Source organism: Balaenoptera borealis (genome assembly GCF_965194805.1).
Source record: "Balaenoptera borealis genome assembly, chromosome: 4".
In the NCBI taxonomy this organism is placed as follows: domain Eukaryota; kingdom Metazoa; phylum Chordata; class Mammalia; order Artiodactyla; family Balaenopteridae; genus Balaenoptera; species Balaenoptera borealis.
This window is the reverse complement of record NC_138861.1, coordinates 148,692,441-148,720,219: the sequence shown is the minus strand read 5'-3', so window position 1 is coordinate 148,720,219 and position 27,779 is coordinate 148,692,441. Positions and strand designations below refer to the sequence as shown.

Sequence of the window (27,779 nt, the reverse complement as noted above, 5' to 3'; positions counted from 1 at the left end):
TGAGCACCAACGGGGTGACGGCCTTGAACCTCAGACTGAGCCCAGTTGCCTTTGAGAGTTGCCTCCCAGCTGTGGCTGGGACAGTGGCTCAGAGACAGGGGCCGGGGCGCAAGATCCTGCAGGACCACCGGCCTTGGGAGGATGGCAGGATGGCTGGATGGAGGGGCTCAGAGACAGCCCTCCCCCACCCCCTCCTGTCCCCTGTCCTGTCTGTCAAGGCTGCCCAGGAGGGGCAGGAGAGCTGGGGCTGGGCCCCCTTCCCGCCATCCTGGGCCCACCGCCAGACCCTTCTTCTCGCTGGGCCTCCGAACAATGGGGCAGTGTGAGGGCGCCTGGGAACAGTCAGGCCAGCGGGCCCAGCTGAGGGGCTCGGAGGGGAGCCAGGGCCGTGAGTCATCCATCCAGCGCCTGGCCCGGGGCTCCCAGGCTGAGGAGGAACAGCTTCTCGGTTCCCCACACCACATCGGGGGCCGGCCTGCTCCTCCTTCCCTCTTTTGCCCCTCTGTCCGTGCCTCTTCCTGCGGCCTCTGGCTCCCTCCCTTCTGGGTGTGCCTCTGTCCAGCCAGAGACCCAGGCCTGGGAGTGGCTGCGGCCTGCTCCCCCAGCCCCCGTCCACGGCAGCCCGGCGGAGGGGCTGCCCCGTCACAGGGCGCCCCCCCCCACGAGCCTGCGGGGAACCCCAGGAAGTAGCCAGTGAGAGGGCAAGACCCTCCTAAGGCCAACTTAAAATTGACCAAGGAGTAAAAGGTGAGCCAAAGCAGAAACAAGGGCTTCCCTGGTGGCGCACTGGTTAGGAATCTGCCTGCCAATGCAGGGGACACGGGTTCGAGCCCTGGTCTGGGAAGATCCCACATGCCGCGGAGCGACTAAGCCCGGGAGCCACAACTGCTGAGCCTGCGCGTCTGGAGCCTGTGCTCCGCAACAAGAGCGGCCGCGATAGTGAGAGGCCCGCGCACCGCGATGAGGAGTGGCCCCCGCTTGCCGCAATTGGAGAAAGCCCTCGCGCAGAAACGAAGACCCAACACAGCCAAAAATAATAAATAAATAAATAAATAAATAAGCAGAAACAATGCAATAAAATAAAAAACTCAGAGAGTGAAGGTTAATCAACAGCGTCAAAGAAAAAAATGTTTGAAAACAGCCTAAAAATATTAACATTAGGGGGACTTCCCTGGTGGTTCAGTGGTTAAGACTCTGCACTTGCACCACAGGGGGCGCGGGGTTCGCTCCCAGGTCCGGGAGCTAAGATCCTGCAGGCTGTGCGGCCAAAAAAAAAATTAACATTAGTGATAAAAGGATAAAAATAAATGGATTAAAACTGAAGAGACACCAAACCCTAAAATGCTGAAGTGAGAAGGAGGGAAGGGACCTTGTGGTATGGACTTGGCCTTGACGGGTTCCAGCCTGTGGCAGGGTGGGCAGGAGACCAAAACACCTCTGGACAATTGGTGAACCAGGTTCCTAGGTGAGTGAGTGGTCCAGGGACCCCCAGCAGTATATGGAGGAGCTGAGATGCGGGGCCACACCTCATGCCCCTGGGTCCTGATGCCCTTTGCCCTGACCCGGGAGCCCTGACTTGGTGAAATGCTGTAAGGTACTCAGGAACTTTCTGGTTCCTGTGGTCTGAGGGAGGCCACCATGGCACGAAAGATCCTAAAGAGATGAGTAAAGGAACAGATGTTACTAGTGTCAAGGTCAGTGCCCCTGGTGGCCTACCCTGGGATGCCCCAGCAGGTGGTTGCCAGTGTGGAGGGCTCGTACAGCTGCCCTGGCCTGGCACTGGCGGACAGCAAGTGTCCCTGCAGCGTGCCTGTCAGGGCCAGCCTCGGCTCCTGCAAGTAGCAGTGGGGCCAGGTCTCTCTGGATGCCTCCTCTCACCCCAACCCCAGGCCCTTTGCACAAGCTCTTTGCTACTCAAGACACTTTCCATGTGATCTTCTTGTTTGGCTATGGCGTGCGGATGCTGGCTGATGTGTCACCCCATCTGGGTGGAAGCATTGTCACAAGGATGTGAGTCAGAGGTGGCTGCCTCCCCAGCAGATCCGGGGGTGAAGGGTGCAGCGTTTGCTGACAGGTGGCGATGCCCTGATGGCCTCCCTCCGTCCCAGTACCGGTGGCAGTGGTGAACAGGGCTCAGGGTGGGGGCTTGTGGCTGGGACAGTCTCCTGACCAGCTCCCCCTGGGCTCTGGGAATACGTGTAAAACAGAAGCAGACCCTGAATTCACGAGGACAGGCTGGCATGTGCCCGCATCCCCAGTCGTGTGTCCCACCCCCGTGTGCCCCAGCCTCCTGGCCAGAGCCTGGAGCCCTCCTCTGGGCTGCTGGGTTCTCTGCCGGGTGGGAGCTGGCGTCCTTCCTGAAAGTAGGCCCTGGGGCTCCTTCTCCTCCTCATGCCCCTCAGAGCCAGGCTTGGCAGGAAGTGCCAGGCTGCATGGTGTGGGTGAGGTGGCCCCGGCTCTGGGCCACATGGGTGGTGCTGGCTATGTGGCCACTGCTGCAGCCCACTCAGCCTCAGCTTCCTCATCGGGAGAGCAGGAGATGGGCAGTTGGGGACTGAGTGGGCCATGGGGGCTGACGGCTTGGCACTGGGCGGACATTCCCAGAGGGTGCCCCCTGCCCTGGCCCACTGACTTGGCCCTCCTGTCACAAGAGGTTGACCGTAGACAGGAAAGCGCCCCCAGCCTTCGTGACCCCCCTGCCTTGGCTTCAGCAAGTGGGGACGTGTCTCCACAGGATGTGACATGTACATGTGTCCCCAGCAGGGTCTGGCTGGTGGTAGCCTGTGCTCCTGAGGCCTGGGGCTGATGTCGGGGACCAGACCCTCCACTGAGGGCCAGGCTCTGGAGTGCTGAGGAAGCCACGGTGACATGACCCAAGGAGCATGCACGGTGGCCGCTGGGAAGAGGGTGGAGCGGGCTGGGTTTGGGGAAGTCCTGCCCTCTGCATGTTCCTCGTCTGCCGGGAGTGACCTCAGAGGAGATGGTCTGTCCCCTTCTGGGCCACCTGACAACGGGGCTCGGCAGATTCCAGCCCAGCCACACCCCCTTGGCCCCTGGAGGGTGGGCAGCAGTGTTGGGCAGCCTGGTCTGCCTGGGCTCGGCCCACCGGGCGCTCGGGGCCTGAGGGTGCGTTGTCCAGGCCCTACACCTGCTCTGCCGGTGCCGGTTGCTGGTCGCTTTGTGGGCAAGGATGGTGAGAACAGTGAGACTGGGAGAGGTCAAGTGCCCGGCCGAGGTCACTCCCAGGGTGTCCAGGCCTTGCTCAGTGGGTGGCAGAGCCCCCACACTAGGCATTGTCATTGCAGCCAGAGGCCCCGCAGGGATGGAGCAGTGGGGGTCTTAGGGAGAGATGAACGGTTTCATTCAGTGAACGAGCTCCGTGATGGGACCCCATGCGGAGTCGGGAGTGTCCAGCTAGTGAGGTGGGATCTGTTCCTGCTGCAGGAGGTGCCCAGGCCAGCTTCATGCTGGGGACACTGCAAGGGACAGACACAAGGAGTGGCTGTCATGTCACCCCCCATCGAGCTGTGTCGAAGGAGGGTCAGAGAGTCAACAGACAGGCTGAAAATGCCGCAGTCAGTGTGGCCCTGCATGTGGGCGGAGCCTACGCTGGAGAAGGGCAGGGGCTGTGTGTGCAGGTAGTGGGTCTGGACGTGGGGCGGAGGAGGCAGGGGTGGGACCAAGGGGAAGGGAGATGTCGCTCCAGGCCGAGCACAGCACTGGGCAAAGATGTCCGTCACCCTCGGGTGGAATTTTCAACCCTGGGAGCGTGGCTCAGATGGGGCCAGTGGTGAGCAAGGAGGCGGGGATACTCGGGGCTCCAGACCCACGGGGGCAGGATGGGAAGGTGTCGCCTGGCTTTGAGCAGGGGCGGTTGAGAGCGCTCTCCCTTCCTGACGTGACGGTGACGACGGCGTGGCCGACGGAATCCCTGGAGTCACCCCGCCCCCCAGCCATGCCCGCTGGTCCTCGGGACAGCCCCGCACAGGAGCTGTGGGCCGCAAGGTTAGGACTGAGCCCATCCTGTCCCCAAGGAAGCCTGTGCCGCCACCACCGCGCCGTCCTGCCTGCCAGGGTCCCGCGGTGGAGCAGCCCCGTCCTGGCGGGCGGGCCTGGGAACCTGCGGTGCCCGCGCCGGCTGTGATGCGCAGCCGTGAGCGTCCGCGGGCAGCCGAGGGGCCAGGAACGCGGGGGTGGGCCCGGCCCACACGTCAGCACTCTGGAGAGCTTTTTCCTCAAGCAATTGAAAAGTGGAAACTTGTCGGTGTCATGATGAACTGAAGTGTGAATCCTGAAACGCCTCTGCTGGCTTGTGGTTTGAGCCGAGAGAGTGACGATGCTAACCTTTGCTTCCCCCAGACCGACCCCCACCCACCGTGGCCGTATCCAAGGACAGGGACCCTGGGCCTGGAGCCCCTGCCCAGCCGTCCTCCCTCCCACCCACACGCTGCTCCTTCCTGGCCAGGCCCGAGCTCCCTCCTCCCCAGGGCTCTGCTGAGTGTGTCCCGCACCAGGTGTGGGGGGTGCAGCGGCCCCGACTCTCTGAGGGGCCCCGGCTCTGCTCCCCAGGCTAATGCAGCCCTCGACTCCGGCCCTTGAGAGATGCAGCCCAGTTTGGGAATGTTTGCTAGAGGCAGAGACACCGGGCCTGGAGAGGAGGGCCCCAACTTGCTATGGGGCGGAGTGGGGGTCGTCCAGGGACACGTGGGCTTTACGAGTCCTCTACGGGGACAGAGCTCGAGGGCCGAGGGTCCCAGCGTAGAAACCCCATTTGGCCACCACCCTCAGAAGCCCAGGTTCCATGTGGGCAGCTGTGCACGTGGGCCTCTTTCTGCACTTCCCCTAATTCCCTTTGCCGCCGACACGGGAGTGGCTGGACTGCCTCTCGCCTCCACCCTGGGCAGCCCTGAGGAGCCCCTGGGGGCCTCCTAGACCCCAGCACACTGCTGTCTTCGGGGGATGCTGGCCTGTTCTCTGTTTTGCAATGAGCACACTCCAGCGCTCACCCACTGCTGGCCGGCGGCTTACCTCACCAGGCAGGGGTCCTGGGGCCATGGGACTTTGCTACAGCCACTGGGCATCAGTTCTTGGTGGGGGTCAGATTAGTGCTCCACGCTGGCTCTGAGGTCCAGGCATGTGCTGGTATAGCCACATCAGGGGTACGGCCGTGTGTGTAGATGTGACGCTGGACCCATCTGTCTACCCATCCATCGGGCTCTTGGCCCCTTCTGTGGGCCAGGCACTGGGCTCTGGGGATTCAGCGGGACCCAGGCCCATGGGGAGCGCTAGGGATGCATACACATGTGACACCCTGGTGGGCAAGGCTGTGCCATTGACTTGGAGATTGCAGAGGAGGGGTGAGGTTCTAGACGGTTCTGTTTTCAGAGGATGAGGGAGCATTTGTTGGAGAGGATATAGTTTCCAGGTGGAGAAGATTGCACGTGCTCAGAGTGGGGCACGGTGGTCCTGTGTGACAGGCCCAGAGTCGAGGGCTCAGGGCAGCAAGCAGGGGCCAGACCCCATACACTCAGCCAGGGAACCAGCCTGGCCTCTGCTTCGTGGTGGCAATGGCCGGACGGAGCCAAGGAAGGGCTGGCCAGGGGTGGGAACCAGGGTCAGGAGGTGGGCCCCGCAAGTCTGGTGGGTGTAGGCTGGGGGTGGCCTCCGACGCCGTGCACGGGAAGGGTGGGAGGTGGTGAGGCCGTGGTGGGGCTGTGGAAGCCCAGGGAGGCCCAGTCAGGTTGACCCTATCCAGCTGGATGCCCACGGGGGGCCTCACACAGGGGGGGCCTCACCCTGCTGGCACGCCCAGGACTTCAAACGGACTGTGAGTTCATCCGGGGGAAGAACTTCGGCGAGTCCCCGTGTAGAATAGTTTCCCACGGCTGCCCTAACAAAGTACCACAAGCTGGGGGCTGAAAAAAGCAGAAATTTATTCTCACAGTCCTGGGGCCAGACTCCAAAATCAAGGTGTCAGCAGGGCCACGCTCCCACGGGAGGCTCCAGGGGAGAATCCTTCCTTCTTTGTCTTCCAGCTTCTAGTGGCTGCCTGCAGCCCTCGGCTTCCTTGGTTTATGGCCACATCACTCCAATCTCTGCTTCTGTCTTCACATCACCTTCTCCTCTGTGTCTTTTCTCTCTCTCTGTTTTTATTTTTGAAAAATGTTTATTTATTTATTTATTTATTTATTTATTTATTTATTTATGGCTGTGTTGGGTCTTCGTTTCTGTGCGAGGGCTTTCTCTAGTTGCGGCAAGCGGGGGCCACTCCTCATCGCGGTGCGTGGGCCTCTCACTATCGCGGCCTCTCTTGTTGTGGAGCACAGGCTCCAGACGCGCAGGCTCAGTAATTGTGGCTCACGGGCCCAGTTGCTCCGCGGCATGTGGGATCTTCCCAGACCAGGGCTCGAACCCGTGTCTCCTGCATTGACAGGCAGACTCTCAACCACTGCGCCACCAGGGAAGCCCTCTCTTTTTATTTTTAAGTTTAAGGCACACAGCATGATGGTTGATTTGCATATATTGTGAGATGATTACCACAATAGGTTCAGCTAACATCCATCTTCTTATACAGAAACAATAAAAAGAAAAGAAAAAAGGGAAAAAAATGTTTCCTTGTGATGAGAACTCTTAGGATTTACTTTCTTTACAACTTTCCTGCATATCATACAGCACTGTTGGCTACAGTCACCGTGTTGCAATTCCACCCCCAGGATTTATTTATTTCATAACTGGAAGTTTGTACCTTTTGACCACCTTCCTGCAATTCCTCCTCCTTCCACCCTCCGCCTCTGGTAACCACAAGTCTGATCTCTTTTTCTGAGTTTTTTTTCCCCCTTCTCTTTTGTCTGTTATAAGGATGCTCGTTGTTGGATTTAGGGCCCATCTGGCCAAACCATGGTGAGATCCTTCATTACATATGCAAAGATCCTTTTTCCAAATAAGGTCGTGATCATAGTTCCCAGGGACCGGGACTTGGACATGTGTCTCTGGGGGCCCCCATTCAGCCCACTACACTGGGTGCCCGTGACCAGGACCCTACCCTCTATGCCACTCGCTCCCTCTGCCCAGCTGGATGGTACCCAGGACCAAATTCCCGGAATCCTTGCAGCCCTGCGCAGGAAGGCAGGTTACAGCACCTGTGCGGAGAGGAGTGAGGCTCAGAGAGGGGAAGGGCTCGTGGCCCTGGCCCGGGAGGGTGGGGACTAAGTAGGTGGGTCCCAGGCTGGCTGTGGGTGGCCCTGGGCCCTTTGTGAGGGACTGATGCAAAGCGTCTTATTTTGAGAGCTTGAGGTTTTCATGAGTGGAGGTGTCAGTCACCCTTCCCTGGGCCCAGGGCCCTCCCTGAGCCTGGCAGACCCTCCTTGGCATGAAGGTGACAGGTGGGCACCAGACTGGGCACGGGGCTCTGGGAGACTGCGGGAGACACCGGGCCGGGGTTCCCAGGGACGTGGTTGCAGTCGCCACACCTCTGTTCCCTGGCCATCGGCCCGGCCAGTGCCCTGCTCTTTGAACCCTAGTGTCCCCATGGTCACTGCAGGTGAGTGGGCTGTGAGCATCAGGGTGGGGCAAGCTCCATGGCCTGCTGCAGAGGTGGTGGGCATTTGCCTGGGCTTTTGCCGGCACCAGAGCAGGCTGAGGACCCCAGGAGCCCAGAAGGCTCTCCCTTCCTCTTTTTCAGGCTGACTCTTGGCCCCTGCCCGGCCGCTTGTCTAGTCCCACCCACCCTGCTAAGTGTGCTGCATCTGGCATGGTGGGTGGTCCCCAAGCCTGGCACTTAGAGGCAGCCGCCCTGGGAGCTGGGGGAGGAGCTACAACTGGGGGAGGAGCTACAACTTGGGGAGGGTGGGGTGGAAGACCAGAGCTGCCGAGGGCAGGGACCCCAACCCCACACATCTCGCTGCTTGGGGGCTGGTTATTCTCAGCACAGTGTGAAAGGTCGTGGAGCTCCCACTATTGAAGGAGGGGCCCTGAATGTCCTCTGTTTGAGGAATGTGAATCGCTGTGTTATTTGCTGCAGGGATGAAATGCTGCCTCGGGAGATGGGAGGGCACAGGGAGGAACAGAGGCCTGGAGTGGCGGGGCCTTCAGAGGTCACAAAGCAGCCCGGGAATCCTGACCTCAGACGCCCAGAGGGAATAGGGTTGGGGAAGGGGCCGACGCAGGTCTGACTCCCACGGAGAGCCCTGTCCCTCTGCTCGGGGCCGTGAGTGCCCCTGCGGCATCGCAGTGCTGGGCCAGGGCTCCAGCGGGCGTGGCCCTCTGCCTACTCCGCCTCTGCTGTGGATAGTGCGGCGTGGCCCTCCTGGGGCAGGGGCAAGGGGAGGCTGTGGCTCCTGGACCCCAGGCCTCCTGATCCATCCTTCCGTCTCCCCAGTGAGGGATGGGGTGTCCCAGGGAGAGCCGGCCGGCTCCCGGTTCCGGGCAGTTCTCATCTGCAGGCCTGCACCCACGCCCTCCCCCTCCCCCCCGCCGCCCCCCACCCTCCCCCGGCTCTGGCCACTTGCTGCCCGGACTTTGACTTCCTCAGGCCACCCCTGCCCCAGCAAACTCCTTCTCAGTCAAAGCTGGCCCCTCGTCTGGAGGCCGCCCCTGATCCAGTGCCTGCTGGCACCTCCTCTGGACCTCACTCACAGCCCCTTGAAGCCCCTGCCCTGTCCCAGAACTGCTCCACTGGCTTGTCCTGGCCGCCCAAGCCCCAGGGGCTCCTAACCTGCTATTTTATCTCAACCCTCAGCACCGATGAAGAAACTAAGGCTCAGAGAGGCTAAGTCAGTAACTTGAGGCCCGCAGCTGGCAGAGGATAGAGGTGGGCGGGGTGCCCAGCTGAGTCTGACTGGGGGCCCTCTCCCCACTCGGGGCAGGCTGCGAAGGGGAAGGGCAGGGGGCCCCACTGAACCTCCCCATTGCCACCACCCGTCCGTCTGTCGTGGTCAGCTTTCTGCTGAAGGCATGACCTGCCCACGGCCACAGAGGGCACTGAGGCTGACACAGGCTGCGGAGGCCAGGGTCCCGCCCTGAGGACTGCTCGTACACAAAAGCCCCAGCTCCCCATCCTCCAGGAGATAGCAGGTAGTCTCACACCCCAGACCGGCCCCCGGGTGGTGCGGGGACCTTGGCAGGGGTCTGGGGCTGTGCACACAGCGGGAGATGGAGACCCAGGGCCCGCCTCCCTCAGGCCCCGACACGCAGGGATGCGGGCTGACTAGGCGCTGGCACAGCCGGCTGTGGGGCTATGCCCTGGGAAACCTGGCGGGCAGGACGAGGCCTTTGCAACGCCCGAGGACCCTGTAGTCTGGGGCCTCTGTCACCCTCAAATCCTGGCATGGCGTGGCCCCAAAGCACTCCTTCCTCCAGCTGGTCTTGTCCTCCCTGGGCGAGGTGTGACCTTGAGACCCAAGCTCAGCGGAGGAGAGGCAGGGGGCCTGGGGGCTCAGCACCAAGCAGCCTGGGCTTGACCCGGGCGGGGGAGGAAGGCCGGCTTGGCGGGGCAGAGCAGGCTCGGGAGGGACCCAGTCAGGGACTGACAGGACTTTGCTTTGCCACGCGGGTTCTAAGTGCTTTCTAGCCAGCCAGGTGTTCACGGAGGCAGCGGAGAGTGGCGATCACTGCTCTGTCACAGCAGCTCTGTCACAGAGGCTGTCCCTGGCATGGGGGGATGGGGTGGGGCAGAAGGCTTGGGGGACAGAGGGAAGGTGATGGGCCGATGCCTGGGCCCAGGCTCGGAACCCATCCCTTGGTCCCTTGGTGTCAAAGGGCAGAGAGGTGGCCACCTTGAAACGCAGAAGGCTCTGGTGCCAGAGGCACAGCTGCTCTGTGTAGCCTCGGAAGGCAGAGCTGGGCAGTGGCGCCCGTGGTGGTGGTGGGAGCATGCCCGGGTAGTAGTGAGCTCCCCATGCGGGGCATAAGCACCGACTTCTTGTGTGGCTGTCTCTGGGGTCAGGGAGGCCGGGCCTGGCGCCCTGGGCTTCGGGGCTTCAGTGAATTGCTGGGAAGAAGTCAAACGTACAGAGGTGGCCCTGGGGGGGGACCGGTGGGGCGCTGCCTCCCAGGGGGCACAGCTGGCCTCATCCCAGGGCCTGGCGAGCTGTGGTCTCTGGCCACAGTGGGCGTGGCCAAAAGCCAGCAGGCCACACGGCACTGACCGGGCACAGCGCTGGGCCTCAGGACCTCAAAGGGTGGAAGGCAGGAAGTGCTGGCTAGCCGGGGCTGCCCAGGGGCCCAGCAACAGGAAGCCCTGGGCGGGGAGGAAGCCCTGGAGGCCACGGGGCCCAGATGCAGCAGGCGGCTGTCAGCAGGAGGCTCCGCGGGCGTAGCTGGCCCGGCACTCTGGGCTGCGCGGGGCACCACGCCTCGCCTGCCTGGGGGAGGCCGGCTGAAGCCCCGCCCTGTGGCCCCTGAGCCACATGGCCTTCCTGGGCCCCAGGACACCTGCCCCCAAGCCGTCGCCAGGCAGGAAGACAGTCATGTGCTGGGTCAGTGCCACCAGGTCAGCGGGGCGGCCCTGGGGCTGGGGGCTCGGGGGGTGGTGCCGGCCCAGCACCTGTAGGGCCGCTCAGGGAGGCCCCGTGTGGAGTCAGAGACCCCCTCAACGGGGCCCGCGGTGGGGCGCACAGGACGCTGGCCCTGGGCCCTCTAGAGGAGAGCCCTCAGCTGGACGGGGCAAGTGGGAGCCCAGAGAGGACAACCCCGCCCCCTGATCAAGTGCTGCCCTGCCTGGGTGGCCTTGGCGTTTGGGTCCTGGGTGCACACACATTGTGTGTGTGCGTGTGTGAGTGTGATGTTGTGTGCCTGCACTGCGGGGACACGGAGAGCTGTGTGAGCTCCCACTGCCTGCCTGCCCTGGGAGCGCCGTGCTGGGGGGCCTGGCAGGGAGCCGCAGAGCCTCAGGGTCTCAGGGACCCCAGCCCAGGTCGTGCCTCCCTCCCTCCCTCTGGCATGGCTGGTCACTGGCCTTCATTGGAGATTTTTGGTTTTCATTCTTTTATGGAGCAAGATTCTGGGAAGAGGAAGAGGGAGGAGAAACTGAAAGGAGAGCCGGAACCAAGAGGCGCTGGGGCCCCGCCCCTCCAGCGCCACCTAGCGCCCGCTCTGTGCCGGGCGGGACAGGCTGAGCGCTCCACTCTTCACCGGCTGTATGACTTCTGAGTTACTCAGCTTCTCTGAGCCTCGGTGTCTTCATCAGTGACGTTGGGATGACACAGGTTCACACAGGGGGTGTTAGGATGGTGACGTGGGGTGGTCCCCGAGAAGCACAGAGGCTGGTCCCCACGGTGAGTGCCCGGTGTGCTCCACGCGAGTTGACGACTTGCTGAGCTTGTTTATTAGTGTCCTCGTCTGTGAGATGGGGGTAAAGCAACGCCTGTGGGGTTTAATGAGCTGTCGGGTCAGACTTGGTGCTGGACCAGAGCAGGGCTGCGGGGTGATGATGATGACTCTGACCTGTGCCCAAGCTGTCTGCCCCGGGCACTGGGGCCACCCATGAAAGGTCCTGCTAGCCCCTGGAGGCTGTGTGTGTGTGTGTGTGTGTGTGTGTGTGTGTGTGTGAATATACACGTGAGTCAGTGTGTGTGTATGAGTACATTTGAGTGCAAGCAGGCATGTGTGAGAATGAGTGCATGTATAAGAATGAATGTGAGCGTGTACATGTGCGGATGAGTGTGTGCGTACGTATGAGTGTGAGCCTGTGTGAGTGCATGTGTGTACGTGTGCATGTATGATTATGTGCAGGTGGGTGTGTGAGAGTGTGTCTTCGGGTGTGAGTGTGTAAGCCTGCATGTGTGCCTATGACGACTGAGTGTGTGCATAGGTGTGAGTGAGTGCACTGGGGGACCTGGTCTCTTCTCCCTCGGGCCTGGGACCCCCAGGCCCCCCTCGCCCTGCAGCTCCCACACACGGGCGGCCTGGTCACCACTGACGGAACCCCGACCCTGTGGTCCCACGAGGTGCCAGCTCCCACCACAGCCAAGGCCGCACCTGCAGGTGCGGGAGAGGAGAGCCGAGGGAACCCTGCCCTCCAGCTCCGCTCTGGTGCACAGGCTCACACCTGTACACACGCGTGTGCACACACACTGACGTGCACACACAGAACCTTCTGCCTCCGCCGTGCGGCTCACGCACACATCCTGTCTGGGTGCACCGTCTGTGACAATGACCGCGTGTGCAGAGCCACAGCTAACGTGTGGACCTGTGCAGGGGATGACCACACGCCCCGGAGGCTCACAGCCCCAAGGCTGGTGGAAGCCACAGAGGCTGCGCTTCCTGGAGCCCAATGGGGCTGTCTCTGTGGGAAAGAGCAGCTTTCCCTGGCCTGTTCTGCCCTCACCCCTGCAGCCTCGGGCCTTGGGTCACACAGACCAATCTCAGCTGAGAGAGAAGGTGGCGGTGGGCACAGAGCAGAGACTGGGGAGTGTGCCAGGCACTGTGCTCCTGGGCGGGTCCCAACCCAGCTCCCCCAGTGGTGCAGGGCAGGGCCGGGCAGCCAGAGGATATCCGGCCATCAGGATGAGCTTCCCCTTCGATGGTCCATCTTCTGGAGAGGGGCGGGGGATATCAGTGTCTGTCCCTGAAGCAGGGACATTCCCAGGGGAGGTGAAGGTGGAGCACGACCAGGCCTGCTACAACCCACCCTCCCCACCCAAGGTCAGCCCGTGGACACCCAAGAGCCCTCCTCCTGCCCACAGAGGGACGGTGGCCAGGCGAGACTGAGCCCCTCACAGGCCTGCACCTGCCTGGCCACGAGGTGACCAGGGTGGGACCACAGGCCGCCCGGGCTCCTTCCCCATGCTCGCTCAGGTGTGGAGCCAGGACGAGGGGTGGGCCCCATCAGTCCTCAGCTCTGCCTCTGGCAGCCCCTGCCCCACACAGATGCCAGGTCTCCTTACAGATGGGGGAGGAGGCGATGGAGCGCAGGCTCAGTAGTTGTGGCACGTGGGCTCAGTAGTTGTGGCACGTGGGCTCAGTAGTTGTGGCACACAGGCTTAGTTGCTCTGCGGCATGTGGGATCCTCCTGGACCAGGGCTCGAACCCGTGTCCCCTGCATTGGCAGGCGGATTCTTAACCGCTGCGCCACCAGGGAAGCCCGAGTTAACTCTCTTTCATTTTTGGATTGTTCGTTGCTAGTGTAGAGAAATAGGACTGATTTTTGTGTATCCATCTGGTATCCTGCCACCTTGCTGAGCTTGTTTATCAGTTCTAATCATTCTTTCTTTAGTGGATCCCTTGGATTTTCTAATCATCTAATCTCTGAATAGTTTTACTTTTTCCTTCCCAACCTGCATAGCTTTTATTGCTTCTTCTTGCGTAATTGTCCTGGCTAGAACCTCTGGTACAATGTTGAATAGAAGTGGCAAGAGCTGATGTCCTTGCCTTGTCCCTGCTTGTAGGGGAACACTTTCAGTCACTCACCATTGTTTATGATGTTAGCTCTCGGTTCTTCATAGATGTCCTTTACCAGGTTGGGGAGGTTCCTCCCCTCCTAGTTGGTTGAGTGTTCTTATTATGAAGGATTGTCAAATGCTTTTTCTGCATCTATTGGCATGAGCATGTGGTTTTTGTTCTTTATTAGATTGATACAATGTATTACCTGCTTTGAATTTTGTTTTTTGGGTTTTTTGTTGTTGTTGTTGTTTTGGCTGTGCCGTGAGGCTTTCGAGATCTTAGTTCCCCCACCAGGGATTGAACCCAGGCCCTGGCAGTGAAAGCGCTGAGTCCTAACCACTGGACCACCAGGCAATTCCCTACATTTTTTGAATTTTGAATGTTAAATGAAGCTTGCATTCCTAGGGTAAATCCCACGTGGTGTAGAATCCTTTTTATGTGATGCTGGATTCAGTTTGCTAGTATTTTGATGAGGGACTTTACGCCGACATTCACAGGGATATTGGTCTGTAGTTTTCTTTTCTTGCGAGGTCTTTGGTTTTGGTATCAAGGTAACGCCGACCTCTTAGAATGAGTGCCTCGCTCTTCGGCTTTTGGAAGAGTTTGTGAAGGACTGGTGTTCATTTGAACCAACTCTTGACGGTGAGTTAGCTCAGTTGTAACAGCAGGCAGTGGGAACAGTGTGGACAGAGGCCTGAAGGGGGGAGCGCGGTGGATTTGAGTAACAGGAGCCACGGGCCTGGCTGGTGCAGGCACACACACGGGAGGTGGAGGGCTGGAGGGCAGCCCGTGAGAAAGGTCCACAGGGGCTGGATCCGGAAGGGCCAGCTGGACATGAGCAGATCCTGGAGCTTTAGAACAGAGCAGTGATGGGCATGGCGTGCGTGTTGGAGCCTGTGGAGAGGGGAGGGTGATGGAGGAACGAGACTGCAGGCCAGGGAGGGAACTGAGGAGAGGAGGTGGGGTGGGGCTGCCCGGAGGTGGTGGCGAGGCGCACAGGCAGGGCGCTGCGAGGAGGCAGCCTAGAGGGCTGGGAATGCTGGGGGTGTGGCGTTGGCAAGGGCACCGGGAACAGGCACAGAGGCTGGTGCAGCCTCAGTGTAGGGAGGCTGCGGTAGAGGCGTGAGCGGCAGGGGCTGGCTGCAGCGGGAAGGGGCCAGAGCGCTGGCCTGAGGCAGAGGCCTGGAAGCCAGGGACCGCCCGCTGGGTGGGAGCAGGGCGCAAGCTGTTAGACCCACCCTCTGCTGCAGGTGGCCCATCTCGGTGGCAGCCTGTATGCGAGCGGAGGTAGAAGAAGGCAGCATGCTTGGGAGGCCAGCCTGTAGCCAGCCTAGGGGGCTCCTGGGAGAGGTGCCCGCATCCTTCCAGGCAGGTGGAGCTGCCAAGGACGGGAGCCCTGACCCCTGCAGGGAATCCCGAGTCAGACAGGCGACGCAGCCCGCCCAGAGGGGGCCACGGGGGAGGAACGAGGGGGGACCGGCAGCCCCGCCCGGGAGCCTGAGTGCTCGCGCCCCGGGGGGCGGAGGGAGGGGAAACTCGCCAGCCAGCCCCGCTTCAACTCCAGCTCAGCCCCGGGAGGCGGGGCGGCCCGCACCACCCTTGACAGAGGTGCACCGGGCCGGGGCTCAGGGAGGAGGAGGCGGCACTTTCCCAGGGTCTCCGCCGCCAGGAGCCGGAGGGGCTGGGGCCCGGGTGTGGGGGCGGTCGGGGGCCCTCCAGCCGCGCGGGGCCGTGAGGCCGGCTGCCCGTTCGCCTCCGGGCGGCCCCTCAGGCGTCCGCCCCGCGCCCCCGCGCCCCCACCCTCGCAGCGGCCGGCGGGGAAACTGAGGCCCCGCGGGCTGACGGGCGGGGCGGCGCCTCACCTGCGAGGGGCGGAGCCGGCGGCCGGGCAGGGGGCGGGGCGGCATGGCGGGCGAGGGGCTGCGGCCGCGGGCCCGGTGTCGGCGGGAGGAGGGCGCCGCGGGCGAGGCGGCGGCCCGGGCGCGCGGCCCGATGCCGTGTCGGTGCGCGCAGGGGAGGCGGGCGCGGGCCGACCCCCCGAAGCCGGCCGTGCCCGCCGCGTGGACGCTGTGAGGACCGAGCCGGACCGAGCCGGCGCTTCCGGCGGGAACAAAGGCGGGCGGGGGCCGGCTCCGGCGGGTCTGGGGGCTCCGGACGGGGCGGGGGCCTGTCCGTCTGCCAGCACCTCCCGGGGCGGATGGGCGCGGGGCCCCATCCTCCCTACGCCCGCGGGGCTCTGTCCGGTGCGGGCCGCCGGGCGGGCGCGGGGGTGGCGCGCTTTGTCGGAGGCTCCACTGTTGGTTGGGGCGCAGGCCAGAGGGGTGGCTTTGTGCGCAGGTGGAGCTGGAGGGGGCAGCCCGAGCGACCTGGGCAGGGGCCGAGGGGCAGGCGTCCGGCGAGGCGGGAGGCGGTAAACATCTGTTGGAGCCTGCCGGTTTGCTGAGAGCGGAGTGGTTTTCTTTGTGTGTGTGTGTGTGTTTGGGGATGGGGCAGGAGTTCCAGCAAGGCTGGGCCTCTGGGTCTGACCCGAACTGCTCCTCCAACTCCACTGGGGCCCCGGGACGGACCAGGCCCCAGGTGGGGTGGGGGCAGGCACTGGATAAAACAGTGCAGGGTGGGTGGGTGCTGTTCAGAGGGACCAGGGGTGCGGGAGGCCCCGAATGTGACTGGGCCTTGAGGTGCGTCACGGAAGAGGGGAGTCTGAATCTGGGTATTGAAGGACAAGTAGGAGTTCTCCGTGTGAGGAGGGATAGCAGTCATTCCAGGCAGAGGCCGGAAGTGTGAAACTGAAAGAACCTGCCAGGTTTCTGGGAGAGCAGCTGGAACATGAGTAAGAGGCTGTTAAGTGGCGGGGCCTTACAGCCGGGCCTGGAATGTAGGGCCCTGCGGGCCTGGGTTAACCCTGAGGCAGGCAGCCTGCCCCTGGAGACCATGCACTGGGTGGTCCCTGCCCAAACCATGCCCCAGGCTGACTGGTAGACAGTGAGGATCCCAGCCAACCCACCAAACGATTGTCCTGGCCCCGTTTGGCGAGGGTGCGGCCCCCACCCCTGGCTGAGACGTGTCCCCTTCCCTTTGTATTGTAGCTTCATGGCGGCCGAGGAGATGCACTGGCCCGTCCCCATGAAGGCCATTGGTGCCCAGAATTTGCTGACCATGCCTGGGGGTGTGGCCAAGGCTGGCTACCTGCACAAGAAGGGCGGCACCCAGCTGCAGCTGCTCAAATGTGAGTCCCCTGGGTGGTGGGGAGCACAATGGGAGGACGTGGGGGCAGGGCTGAGCCCCACTGGACCTCCTTGGCCAAGCGCCCTTCCTTTCTGAGCCTCTTCTTCCTTCCTTACCTGGTGGGCCCTCCAGAGTTTCCCTTCTCTCCCTGCCGGCACCCCCTCGGGGCCCTGAGGTTGGCCTCCCCAGCCCCCAGGACTGTGGAAGGGTCTGGGGTGGTGCAGCGGGTGGAGATAGGAGGGCATTTGGTGCACAGTGCTGACCAGCTGGCCAAGGGAGCTTCAACCTGTGGCCAGGGGCGGGAGCCCTTGTTGGCCTGGTAGGACTGGCCCCTGGGTGGTGCCCTCGCCTTATCAGGTGGGTGTTCAGTGAGTCAGGCAGTCACTCCGTCTGCAATGAACCCACGTACCAGGCCAACAGCCATCTGGGTGCTGGACCTCCAGAGCTTCATGAGACCGGGGCTCTGGTGCCTAGGACAGCAGGCTGGGAGAGGGAGAGAGCCCCCAGGCCTGGGAGATGCCCAGGCTTCGAGACACTGAAGCCCAGGAGCATCAGGGCCTTGCCCACCCCTCTGACCCGCCACGAGCGTCCCATGCCTTTGCTCAAGCTGTGCCCTTTGCCAGGGACTCCCTGGCCCTGTGCTGCCTGGTTGAGGTGCCCCAGGCTGACGGGTTTGGTTTCTCTGTGGGCTCCGATTGGTCTGCTCTCCTCTTTGAACGGGGAGCCTCCAAGGAGGGGCTGTAAATGAGCCGCCTCCAGGCCTGGGAGGGGCTGCTCAGGGATGGGGCAGTAGCCCCGGGGGTTCTCACCATAACTGGCTCCACACCAGTGGCTCTTGTTGGCAAGATCTCTGGGCTTCTTTGCCCCCAGCCTCACTCCACGCAGCAAGGCGGCTCTGTGGCCTCCCTGGGCCTCTGGCCCTGGCTCTGCCCTTCCTCGAGCCACTTTAGTCCCTTGTCCCTGGGGCCTGTGGTAGCGCCACACGGCCCCCTGAATGTCCCCTGCCCTGGAGGGACCAGCATGCCCATCCTTCTGTCAGCATTTGGCCCCACGGTAGACTCCTGGGGAGGCGGCAGGAGGCCTGGCCTGGAGTCGCCCAGGGCCTCCAGGCGTGGTCCCTGGAGTGGGGCCTGCCCAGAGGCTCAGCCCCTGCCCTCGCCCCGCCGCCCCGCTCGCAGGGCCCCTGCGCTTCGTCATCATCCACAAGCGCTGCATCTACTACTTCAAGAGCAGCACGTCCGCCTCCCCACAGGGCGCCTTCTCGCTGAGTGGCTACAACCGGTAAGTGCCCCACTGACCCCCAGCCCCACGGCCGGCGGGTTCGCCCCGGTTCCCACCCAAGGCAAGTCCAGGCTTTCCTGAGATGGTTCACACCCCCAGCCCTTCGGACGGGTCCAGCCTCTGCGCTCCATCCTGGCCTCAGGCCGTTGCCGAGGGCCTGGGGACGAGGCTGGGGCTTCCTGCCGCTTTATCAGCCTCAAGGGTTGCAACAGCCTGCTCTACAGAGTCCCCAGTGACTTCTGCATCCCTCCTTTCTCCCCACCTTTTCCCCCTCAACCATCTCCGCCTCCTTCTGGCCAAGAGCCCAGCCCACTACCCCAGGCCCTGCCCCAGGCCCCCCTGGCTCCCGGGGCCTCCCAGGCTGGGGCCAGTTCCCCGCTGTGGGCTGCCAGTCTATCAGTTGGCCACGAGCCTGCCCTCAAGGAGCTCTCTGACTCGTGGGCACTGGGGCTCCCCCCACCTCCCCCCCCCCCCCGGGGGATGGGGCATGTTGGCACGTGTGGGCCCTCCCACGGCCTCAGGGGCCTGCACGGTGTGGGGGGAGGGGGTCAAATGTGATTCCTGGCTTTAGGTCTTGGTGTCACACCACCCAGGCCCTGCACACAATGGCATTAGTCTGTGCCTCCTGCCCCCCGGGAGGGCCCAGCCCTTCCTGCCTATGAGAACCTGAGTGTCCCATGGTGTCAGTGGCAGGACTGGTGCCCTTGGGGAGTGACTCTAGGCCTGCACTCACATGCTGGCCACAAGCTCAGTAGGGAAACTTGCCCCAAGCACCCAGCCCAGTGCCCAACCCCCAGGTGGAGGCCGGGGGAGGCTCCAGGGCCCTGTGGCTGCCAGCGGGCACTGGTGGATCAGAGCTCTGGGGTCCCCTGGGGAGGGACATTTCCTTTCCCCAAACACACCACCCCTGGCCTGGTGGGAGTGCAGCCTTGCAGCAGGGGATGGTCCAGGCCCTCTGATGGGCCGGATGGACACACCTGCCCCAGGCGCCCAGCCTGACAGCGCCCCCCATGGTAGACTTTGTGATCTCTCCGCAAACCCCATGTCCTGGCTGCAGGAGCGGCCACAGTGAGTCACTTCCCTGAAATGTTCTCAGGCCAGCCACCTGGCAGCAGGGGCAGGGCTGAGGGTGACACGAGCCCCATGAGGGTCCCCAGGAGGTAGGCCAGGGGCCAGGCGGGGCCCGAGGCATCCAAGTAAAGTAGCATTGGTGGGCAGCGAGGGTGGCATGTCCTCGTCTCAGAGCCCTGCACGCGCTGCTCCCTGGAAGCCCTCCTGGACCCCTGCGCCCTCCGCTCACTGCCCACCCTTGCCCACACGCCTCCTTCTGCCTGACGCATCCAGGCCTTCAGCCAACAGCATCGATGGGCCGACCATCCAGATCTTCCCGTGTCCCTCGGGGCGTGGTGCTGGGTGCCAAGTCCTGTCCAGGGGCGGGGCTGTGCTTGGGCCGTCCCTGCGGGCATGGGCTGCATGGTGACCACTGGCACTGCCCTCAGGGTGATGCGGGCAGCTGAGGAGACGACGTCCAGCAACGTCTTCCCCTTCAAGATCGTCCACATCAGCAAGAAGCACCGCACGTGGTTCTTCTCTGCCTCCTCTGAGGATGAGCGCAAGGTGATGGGGGGCCGGGTTGGACCTGCCTTGTGGGGACGGGGAACTATCAGGGCCCCCGTCCAGGCCCTGAGGGGCCATGGCTGGGGCATGGGCAGCTGGGTGGGTGCCACCCCCCAGTCTCCGGTCCTCACGCCCAGGGCCTGGCGCCAGCCCCCTCACACTCAGAGCACACTGTCTCAGGAGGAACCCTGGGTGGGCTGAAGGGGGGCCGCAGCCCCAGAAGGGCCAGCCAGGGTCGTCTTCCCCAACCTTGGTGGTCGACACAGACCAGCCAGTGTGGGCAGGGGAGGAGGGATGAGGGTGGGTTCCTCCCCTGGGCCGCATCATGCCCGCTGAGGGCCTGACTGACCCGCAGAGCTGGATGGCCTTGCTGCGCAGGGAGATTGGCCACTTCCACGAGAAGAAGGAGCTGCCTCCGGATGCCAGGTGGGCCTGGGAGTGTGATGGTGGCCGGGTGTCACTGGGGCCCTGGACTTGACACGTGTGCCTGCCTCCCGACCCCTGGGGGCTTGGCCCAGAATCCCCTCCTTGAAGGCTTTTCTGAAGGTGCCAGCTGGGCCACGTGTGTGTGGGGTGTGCACCTGTGTGTGCGCACCCGAGTGTGTAAGCGTGTGTATGCGTGCACTCCATTGGTAGTTCCTGTTTGGGGATTACACGTGCTTTTACTTGCCCGTCCAGGAAGCCCGGCATTTCTAGCAGCTCAGGCCTTTGGGTTCCCAGTGCCCCTCACTAGGGAGTGAGACCAGAGTCAGTCCCCAGGGCAGTGGCCCAGCCTGTCGGGTGTTGGTGACCGCACAGTGAGGTGGCTCAACAAGCAGCAGGGGCTCTCTGGGCGGGAACTGCATCCATCCGGTCCTTTCAGAGATGAGGATAGGGAGGCCCAGGTAGGGCTGGGCACACCTAGGCTGTCCCGCAGGCCCCTGCCTGAGCCCCCAGGGCAGGAGCACGTGGGGACGTGGGCCCAGCCTTGAGGCCTGGCACCGTCTGGGCGGTCAGGGGTGTACTTGTGGCGAGACCCACGGTGGGGCTGAGGAGGGAGACACCACAGCCTCCAGTCCCCTTGTCTGCCCTTGTTTTGTGTGTATATGGCTGTCTAGATCTTTCTGTGTCCGCACGTGTCCGTGTGTGTTCTCGTGTTTATCTGTGTGTTCGTCTGCATCCGCGTGTCTGAGTGTCCACGTGCACGTGGCTGCGTCTGTGTCTGTACGTGTGTGTGTCTGTCTGCGTGTCCGAGAGTGTGAGTGCAGGAGACCCGCTGCCCGGTACTCACTGCCCCGCCCGCCCTGCGCTCAGCGACTCCAGCTCGGACACAGACAGCTTCTACGGTGCGATCGAGCGGCCCGTGGACATCAGCCTCTCTCCGTACCCCACTGACAATGAAGGTGAGGCGCGTCCCCATCCTCTGCCCGCCGTCTCTCCACGCCTGGCTGCTGCCCAGGAGGGAGACGTAGCTGGCTGGCCTCCCTGCTCCGTCCCTTCGGCTTCCCCAGGCAGCCTGGGTCTTGGGTTCCCATCCTGCCCACCTCATCCTGGCCCCAGGCCCCCCTGAGGGAGCGAGGTCCTGAGAGCCCCGCCCGGCCACCCCGGCCTGGGTGCCCCTGGCCTGGTGGCCCTGAGTCCGACCCTGCATCTGCCCCACAGACTACGAGCACGACGATGAGGACGACTCGTACATGGAGCCCGACTGCCCGGAGCCCGGGAAGCCCGAGGGTAGGCGGGGCGGCCGGTGGGCCTGGGCAGCGCTGGGAGTAGAGAACAGGACTGGGGCCTGGAGCAGAGGCCCCCCCGCCCCGGGCCGGGGGTGTCAGCCTGGGCACGGCTCTGGGTAGCCTGAGGCCCGACCGTCTCCACCTCGGGCCTCAGTTTTGCTCCTTCAGCCCAAATATTGGGAGGAACAGAGCAGAAGAGGCTGGCTCTGCTCACCTGCCCTCTGACCTCCTCCAGTTAGCCTGGGAGGAGGAGGGGCGGTGCAGAGATGGGTGAGGGGGAGCCCCACGCGTGGGATGCTGAGCCAGGGCTGGCCCTGGGGGCTGAGAACAGGGAGGGAGGATAGCTCTCCGTGAGCACCTGTGGCCAGATGGTCACTCAGCTGCCCCACCCTCCAGAGCGCTCGGCCCGGCAAGGGGGACAGGCTTGCACCAGGCATCCCAGGGAAGCGCAGGGATGGGGGCGGTGGGGAGGGCCATGCCTCTGTCCTGCCGTCTGTCCCATCACTCACTCTTCCTTCCACCCCCAGTGCTCCTCCCCCAGCTCCTCTGGTTCTTGCTGATTTCATCATGGCCGGGGACTCCCTGTTCCTTGGCCTCCTCTCCAGCCACCTTGTCTTCTGCTCCCCTCAACTCCTCGTGGCCTCCTCTTAGCTGTGCCTCCCTCAGGTGCACCCGGGGCCAGGCCTCTTCCCTCCCACTGGCTCCCTCCCTCTGGGGCCCCAGCTCCCACAGGCCTTCAGCCCACTAGGACCTGCAGGCCAGCACCGAGCCCACATCAGACCCTCGTCCATCCTCTGGTCTTTGCGCCCTCGCTCGCCCGCTTCGCTCTCTCATCTCTTGGGCCTGTGACCGCAGCCCTGGTGAAGCCCTGCCTCCGTCTGCCCCAGCCCTGGCCGGAGAGAGCCCACGGAGGCCTTACTCTCATCCGCAACTTGGACCTCCAGGGGCCAGTGCCCCTGCACACCTGCTTGCACACTCCCGGCTCCTCTCCCAGAACGTCTCTCGTCAGGGTTCCCACCCCAGCGCCCGAGGGTGGCACTTGGCCCAGGGCCCCCTCCCTGCCCCCACCTGCCTCGCCAGCCCCAGACACCTCGTGCTCCGGGTCCCCTCCCGCCCAGCCCTGTGCTGTCCGGGGTGCCCACGTGCACGACCCTGGGGCTCAGGCCTGGCCGGCTCCTCTCCTGTCACTCCTGGGCCACAGCCAGTGTCATCGACAGGCTGTTGACTTCTGACATTTCCAGCCGGGGCCTTTCCTCTGAACTCTGGGCCTGGGCCCCTGGAGTCCACTCGACGTCCCCTAGATGTCTTGCGGCGCTGTCAACTTGTTAGGAGCAAACCCAACCCCCAGCTTCCCCCAGCCTGCTCCCGCCCTTCCTCCTCACCTCTGTTAATGGGAATCCCAGCCGCCCCAGCTGAGGCCCAGTCCTGGGAGGCTTCCTTGCCCCTTCTCTTTCTCGCCCCGACCCACTCCCCCGGAAGCTGAAGGCTCCTGATGTGACACCCGGGCTTCAGGAAGTTTGCACAGGCTGCCGTATGGAGGACAGAGAGGGAGGGCCGGGCGGCCTGGGCTGGGCCAGGGTCCCAGAAGGAAGGGTGCATCGGGAGTGCTGGGCGTCGGGGCTGTAGGGCGGGCGGCCAGGCTGGGGGGCTGGGGGCTGAGGGGTTGCACGCCTGCTTGGCCCTGGCCGTCCCTTGCCGGCAGAGGTGGTGCTGCTCCGGCCTCCAGCAGGGGACGCTCGCTCACCAGATGGGTCTCCTTGCTCTGCAGATGCCCTGATCCACCCACCGGCCTACCCCCCACCTCCGGTGCCCACGCCCAGGAAGCCCGTCTTCTCTGATGTGCCCCGGACCCACTCCTTTCTCTCCAAGGGTCCAGGCCCTCTGCTGCCACCCGCACCCCCTAAGCGCAGCCTTCCCGATGCCAGCCCGGCCCCCGAGGACTCCAGGAGGGAGCTGCTGGGCCCGAGGCGGCTCGAGCCCGGCCCCAGGGTGCCCGCCCCCTCCCGGAGGGTGAGTGACCCCCCACTGGGCGGCCTTCCCGCCGTGCCCAGCCGGAAGCCACCTTGCTTCCACGAGGACACCAGCCCCGGCCCAGAGCCCCGGGTCCCTGGCCACAGCGCCAGCTCTCCCTCTAGCTCTGCCAGTGCAGCCGCTGCCACCTCCAGGAACTGTGACAAGCTCAGGTCCTTCCACCTGTCCCCTCGGGGGCCACCCACACCTGAGCCCCCTCCCGTGCCGACCAACAAGCCCAAGCTCCTGAAGATGGCTGAAGGCGCCCCCCCGAGGGAGGCAGCCAAGCCCGGACTCTTCGTGCCCGCCGCGGCCCCCCGGCCCCCTGCACTGAAGCTGCCCACGCCCGAGGCCACAGCCCGGCCCGCGATCCTGCCCAGGACAGAAAAGCCGCCCCTCCCCCACCTCCAGTGAGTCTGTGCCGCACTGTTGCCACCGGGACCCCTCTCCAGCCTGTCTTCCCACCGGCGACCCAGCCTCCCTGCCTCTGGCACGCAGCCCATGACGGGCGCCAGGCGGCCCTGGCCTGGGTGGGGGGAGGAAGGCGCCTTGACGGTCCTGGGCTGCCTAAGCTGAACGGCCTCCCCTACACCTGACGCAGGGGCTCGCGGGGGGGGGTCCCGCCTGGCCCTTGAGGTCCAGCCCTGTGGGTGGTGAGCCTGGAGCCCGTGGCTGCCTTGGGGAGCAGTGAGCGGGGCGGGGCTTTGGGGACCCCGGCCTCCCAGGGCCCCTGCCGTGCAGTGAGGGCCCTCCGGGCGCTGCCGGCCTGCCCAGGGACCGGCGCTGTGGGGAGGTGTGGGACTGAGCCCTCCTGAGCCAGAAGTGCCCTTCCCGGCCCTGTCTGGGGCTCCAGATGCCACCCTGGCTCTGACGCCCCCGAGGCTGCCTTTGTGCCCTTCCCGACTGGGAACCTGCCAGTTCCCAGTGGAATGTGGAACGTGTGTGTGACTCACCTCGAGGCCTGCTTGAAACACTTTCAGCTTTATTGCTGGGCAGTGCCGGGAGGCCGGCGTGTCATCACACCCACAGCCCGTAGGGCCCTCAGCAGTGAAGGCTCTGGGAGCCCCAGGGGGCAGCCTGGGCGGGTGCACTAGCACGGTTCTTCCTGAGCACCCTTGACCACGGCACCCTTCTCCCTAGGGCTCTGTTAGCACTGCCACCCGTGGGGAAGTGCCTGGGAGGACCCCTTGGCACACTGATGGTTCTGTTTCGTGAGGGGCCGCAGAGTTGTAGGCTGGCTCATGTGTTCATGAGCTCTGGATCTGGACCTGAGTGCCACGGGGCTGCGTGTGCCAGGGCTGATCGTCCACAGCCCAGCCTCACCCACAGCCTGGCAGCCCGTCCCAGGGTGGCCTCCTTTAACCCTCCCTGAAGCCTTGGAGGCTCGGACCATGTGGCCACAGTGAGGGGCGTGTCCCTTCCGCTCGACCCATTCACATCCGTCCCCCGTGGCTCTGGGAGGAGTGCGACTTGGCTGAGGTCACAGAGCTGGTCAGTGGCAGAGCTGGGCCCTTTGCCCACAGCGTCTGGAGCCCAGGACCCCCCTTGCCGGTGACCCCGGCTCAGGCTGCCAGGCGTCAGGCGATTCCTGCCACCCCAGGGCGGTCAGCGTGGACCCCTCCAGAGCTCTGTGGTCCTGAGCCTTTGACAGCCACCAGGGCTGCAGGTGCCAGACCTCATGGGTCCCGAGGCTTGGTGTGGTCACTTGGAGGGCACGGGGAGCAGCGTCTGGAGGCGAGCAGAGGGGGCCTGTGCCACGTCTGGCAGTGACACGGCCTTCCTCTCTTTGCTCCCCTTCCAGGCGATCACCCCCCGACGGGCAGAGTTTCAGGAGCTTCTCCTTTGAAAAACCCCGGAAACCCACGCAGGCGGACACGCCGCAGGCGGACACTGGTGGGGAGGACTCGGACGAGGACTACGAGAAGGCAAGGCCGAGCGGAGCGCCCAGACCTCAGGCGGGGTGGGCGGCTGCGGGAGAGCTGGGGGCACGGAGCACGGCGCAGAGCCCTGGCTCCCGGCACAGGCGGGCAGCCAGCGGGGAAAGCCCCACCCAGACCTTGCCGCTGACCACGTTGGCCTCCCTCCAGGTGCCACTGCCCAGCTCAGTTTTCATCAACACCACGGAATCTTGCGAAGTGGAAAGGTCAGTGTGAAGCTCTTCTTTCTCTAAGGCCTTGTCTTGGCAGACCTGAGGTTCTCTGCCACCCCTGCTACACACACCTGCACACACGCACGCACACACGCACACTCACCCTCCGGTCTTCCTGCTTTTCGGTCCCCCTCTCCAGCCTCGGTGCTGGGCAGTTACTGGCACAAGAACACAGCTGAGTGCTATGAGAAACCCGGTGAAAGAACGACTCCTCCCAGCTCAGCCCCTGCTCTGGCCTTGCCCTGGGCTCTGTGCGACCGGCCCTCGTGGTCCCCAGTGCTCTCGGAACCTGAGCTGTAGAATCTGGGACGACAGAAAGCCACGTGGGGCTGGGGCTGGAGGGTCCTTGAGAGAGCTGTCCGAGGGGGGCTCACCTGTTCTCACGGCTGTGTTCTTCTAGGCTGTTCAAAGCCACGAGCCCCCGGGGAGAGCCCCTGGACGGCCTCTACTGCATCCGGAACTCCTCCACCAAGTCGGGGAAGGTAGGCACCCAGGGAGGATGGTCAGCCGTCACCCTGCTGTGCAGAGGCCCCCAGGATGGCTGCGTTGTGGGGTCTGCCACTCTCTACACACCCAGGCTGACAGGCGAGCGCAGGACTCTACAGTTCGTAGCTCATTTCCCCACGCAGCCTCTTACTTGGCTTCTCAGCCGAGCTCCGTCCTTGAGGTCTACAGCCCCCTCCTCCCCATCCATTCTCAGGAACTCAGCACCATCTGCAGTGATGCCCACTCCCCAGCAAGGGCGTGAGGCACAGGAAGCGCTGGGGGGCCCGGGGCTCTGACGGGGTAGGGGGCTCCCCTTCCTGCTCTTTGAAGGGGAGGCTGCTTGGGGCCGTGGGAACGTTAGGATGTCTGCTGGCTCTGCCTGTGCCCCTCCAAGGGTGACTCGTGTGACCTCACTGAGCCTGTTTCCCCTTGAGTGTCGGAGATGGTCCTAGTGTGGACCAGGCACCTGCTACTGTCATTCACGTCTCAGCAGACTCTCTGAGGGCAGGAGTCCCGGGGCAAGGGGCCGCCCATCCTGACCCTGCTGTCCATGGGCAGGGTGACCCTCCCCCAGGGACCCAGCCTCGACGCTGCTGCCCCCGCACCCCGAGTCTATGTCTTTCCTGAGGTGAGTGAGCCATCCTCTGCCCGCTCCTCTCCCCGCAGGTTCTGGTCGTGTGGGACGAAACCTCCAGCAAAGTGAGGAACTACCGCATCTTTGAGAAGGTGAGCGGGCTGCCTACCCGAGGGCCCTGGGCGGGAGGGGAGCCCTGGTCCGGGGCTTGGCTGGGGTCAGGGCAGAGTCTCCCTGGGAGAGCATAGGTAGTGGGTGGTCTGAGGCCAGCACCCCCAAACACCCCTCCTCCGCCCTCCCCTCTGTCCACGGCCCCACCTCCCTCCTCTCCTGGCTTCTCTGTGTCCTCCACTGACCCTAGAGGAGATGGGGTGATCAGCCCTCGGCCCTAGGCTTATTTACAGACCTGGCCGGCGTCCCCTGGGCAGAGCGTTACTGCCGACCGCCCCGTCTTGCAGGGAGGGCCGGCTGGCCGGCCCCTCTGACCCTGCCCCACTCCCCACCCAGGAGGCGAAGTCCTACCTGGAGGGCGAGGTCCTGTTTGTGAGCGTGGGCAGCCTGGTGGAACACTACCACACTCACGTGCTGCCAGGCCACCGGAGCCTGCTGCTGCGGCATCCCTACGGTTACGCCCGGCCCAGGTGACACCTGTACTGCGCGCTGCGGGGCAGACACGGCCACGGGGCCACAGCCCTGGGCCACGCAGAAGGAGACGGGCCTGCACGGGAGGACGCGCAGGAGGCAGCACCGTGCTCTGACCCGGGGCCTCCCCAGCGGACACCCCACAGAGATTGCCGGGCCAGGCCCCGCCCAGCAGGCTGGGTCCCCGGGGCTTGGCCAGGCCCTGGGCTCCAGAGAACTGTGTGGGGCTCTCCTGTCTCGCCCTGCCCACCTCCCAGGAGCCCAGGACTGAGCCCAGCCTGGACTTGATTTACAGAAATTCTGGTACCCCCGGCACGCCTCCCCGGCACTGGGCTGGGAGCTGGGCAGGGCTGGGGTATTTGGGGTGGGGGCAGGGGCTGGACCCCCCAGGAACGCTACAACGCAGGCTCCGTGAGGGGCTGGTGCCGCACAATAAAGCACAGATGACATTTGCCCCGGTGGCCAGGGCTGCACTGGGAAGAGGGCATGGCCGGCCTTACTGAGTACCCACACCAGCATCCAAGTGTTGACTGTAGCAGGTCAGCTCACGGGACCTCTAGGAGGTGGTCTTGTTTTCTAGGCCACAGGGCGCTAAATGACTTACCCTTGGGTCCACAGCTGGTAACAGAACAGGACCCAAAAAGTTGGACAGTCTGGGCCCAGAGCCTGTATCCAAAACGCCAGGTTCTGCTGCCAGAAGTCAGGT

General features: G+C 64.0%; 1 protein-coding gene across 6 annotated transcripts in view; it reads left to right on the top strand.

Annotated features, from left to right (window-relative positions):
• The window catches only part of SH3BP2 (SH3 domain binding protein 2), a 35,714-nt gene extending 8,187 nt beyond the window's left edge, over positions 1–27,527 (top strand). Inside the window, exons 1-13 of one of the 6 annotated variants that reach the window (XM_082389307.1) lie at positions 10,285–10,489; positions 16,467–16,606; positions 17,784–17,886; positions 19,386–19,503; positions 19,859–19,929; positions 20,797–20,885; positions 21,145–21,213; positions 22,981–23,632; positions 25,024–25,147; positions 25,310–25,365; positions 25,772–25,853; positions 26,524–26,583; positions 26,939–27,527. In XM_082389307.1, the coding sequence (XP_082245433.1) occupies positions 10,407–10,489; positions 16,467–16,606; positions 17,784–17,886; positions 19,386–19,503; positions 19,859–19,929; positions 20,797–20,885; positions 21,145–21,213; positions 22,981–23,632; positions 25,024–25,147; positions 25,310–25,365; positions 25,772–25,853; positions 26,524–26,583; positions 26,939–27,076 (1,785 nt within the window). In that variant the 5' untranslated portion in view covers positions 10,285–10,406 and the 3' untranslated portion in view covers positions 27,077–27,527. Of the gene's footprint in view, positions 1–10,284; positions 10,490–15,270; positions 15,450–16,002; positions 16,211–16,466; positions 16,607–17,783; positions 17,887–19,385; positions 19,504–19,858; positions 19,930–20,796; positions 20,886–21,144; positions 21,214–22,980; positions 23,633–25,023; positions 25,148–25,309; positions 25,366–25,771; positions 25,854–26,523; positions 26,584–26,938 lie in introns of those variants that run through there. The other 5 variants (XM_082389310.1, XM_082389306.1, XM_082389305.1 and 2 more) reach the window with 5 other exon arrangements.
• The last annotated feature ends 252 nt before the right edge of the window (positions 27,528–27,779 follow it).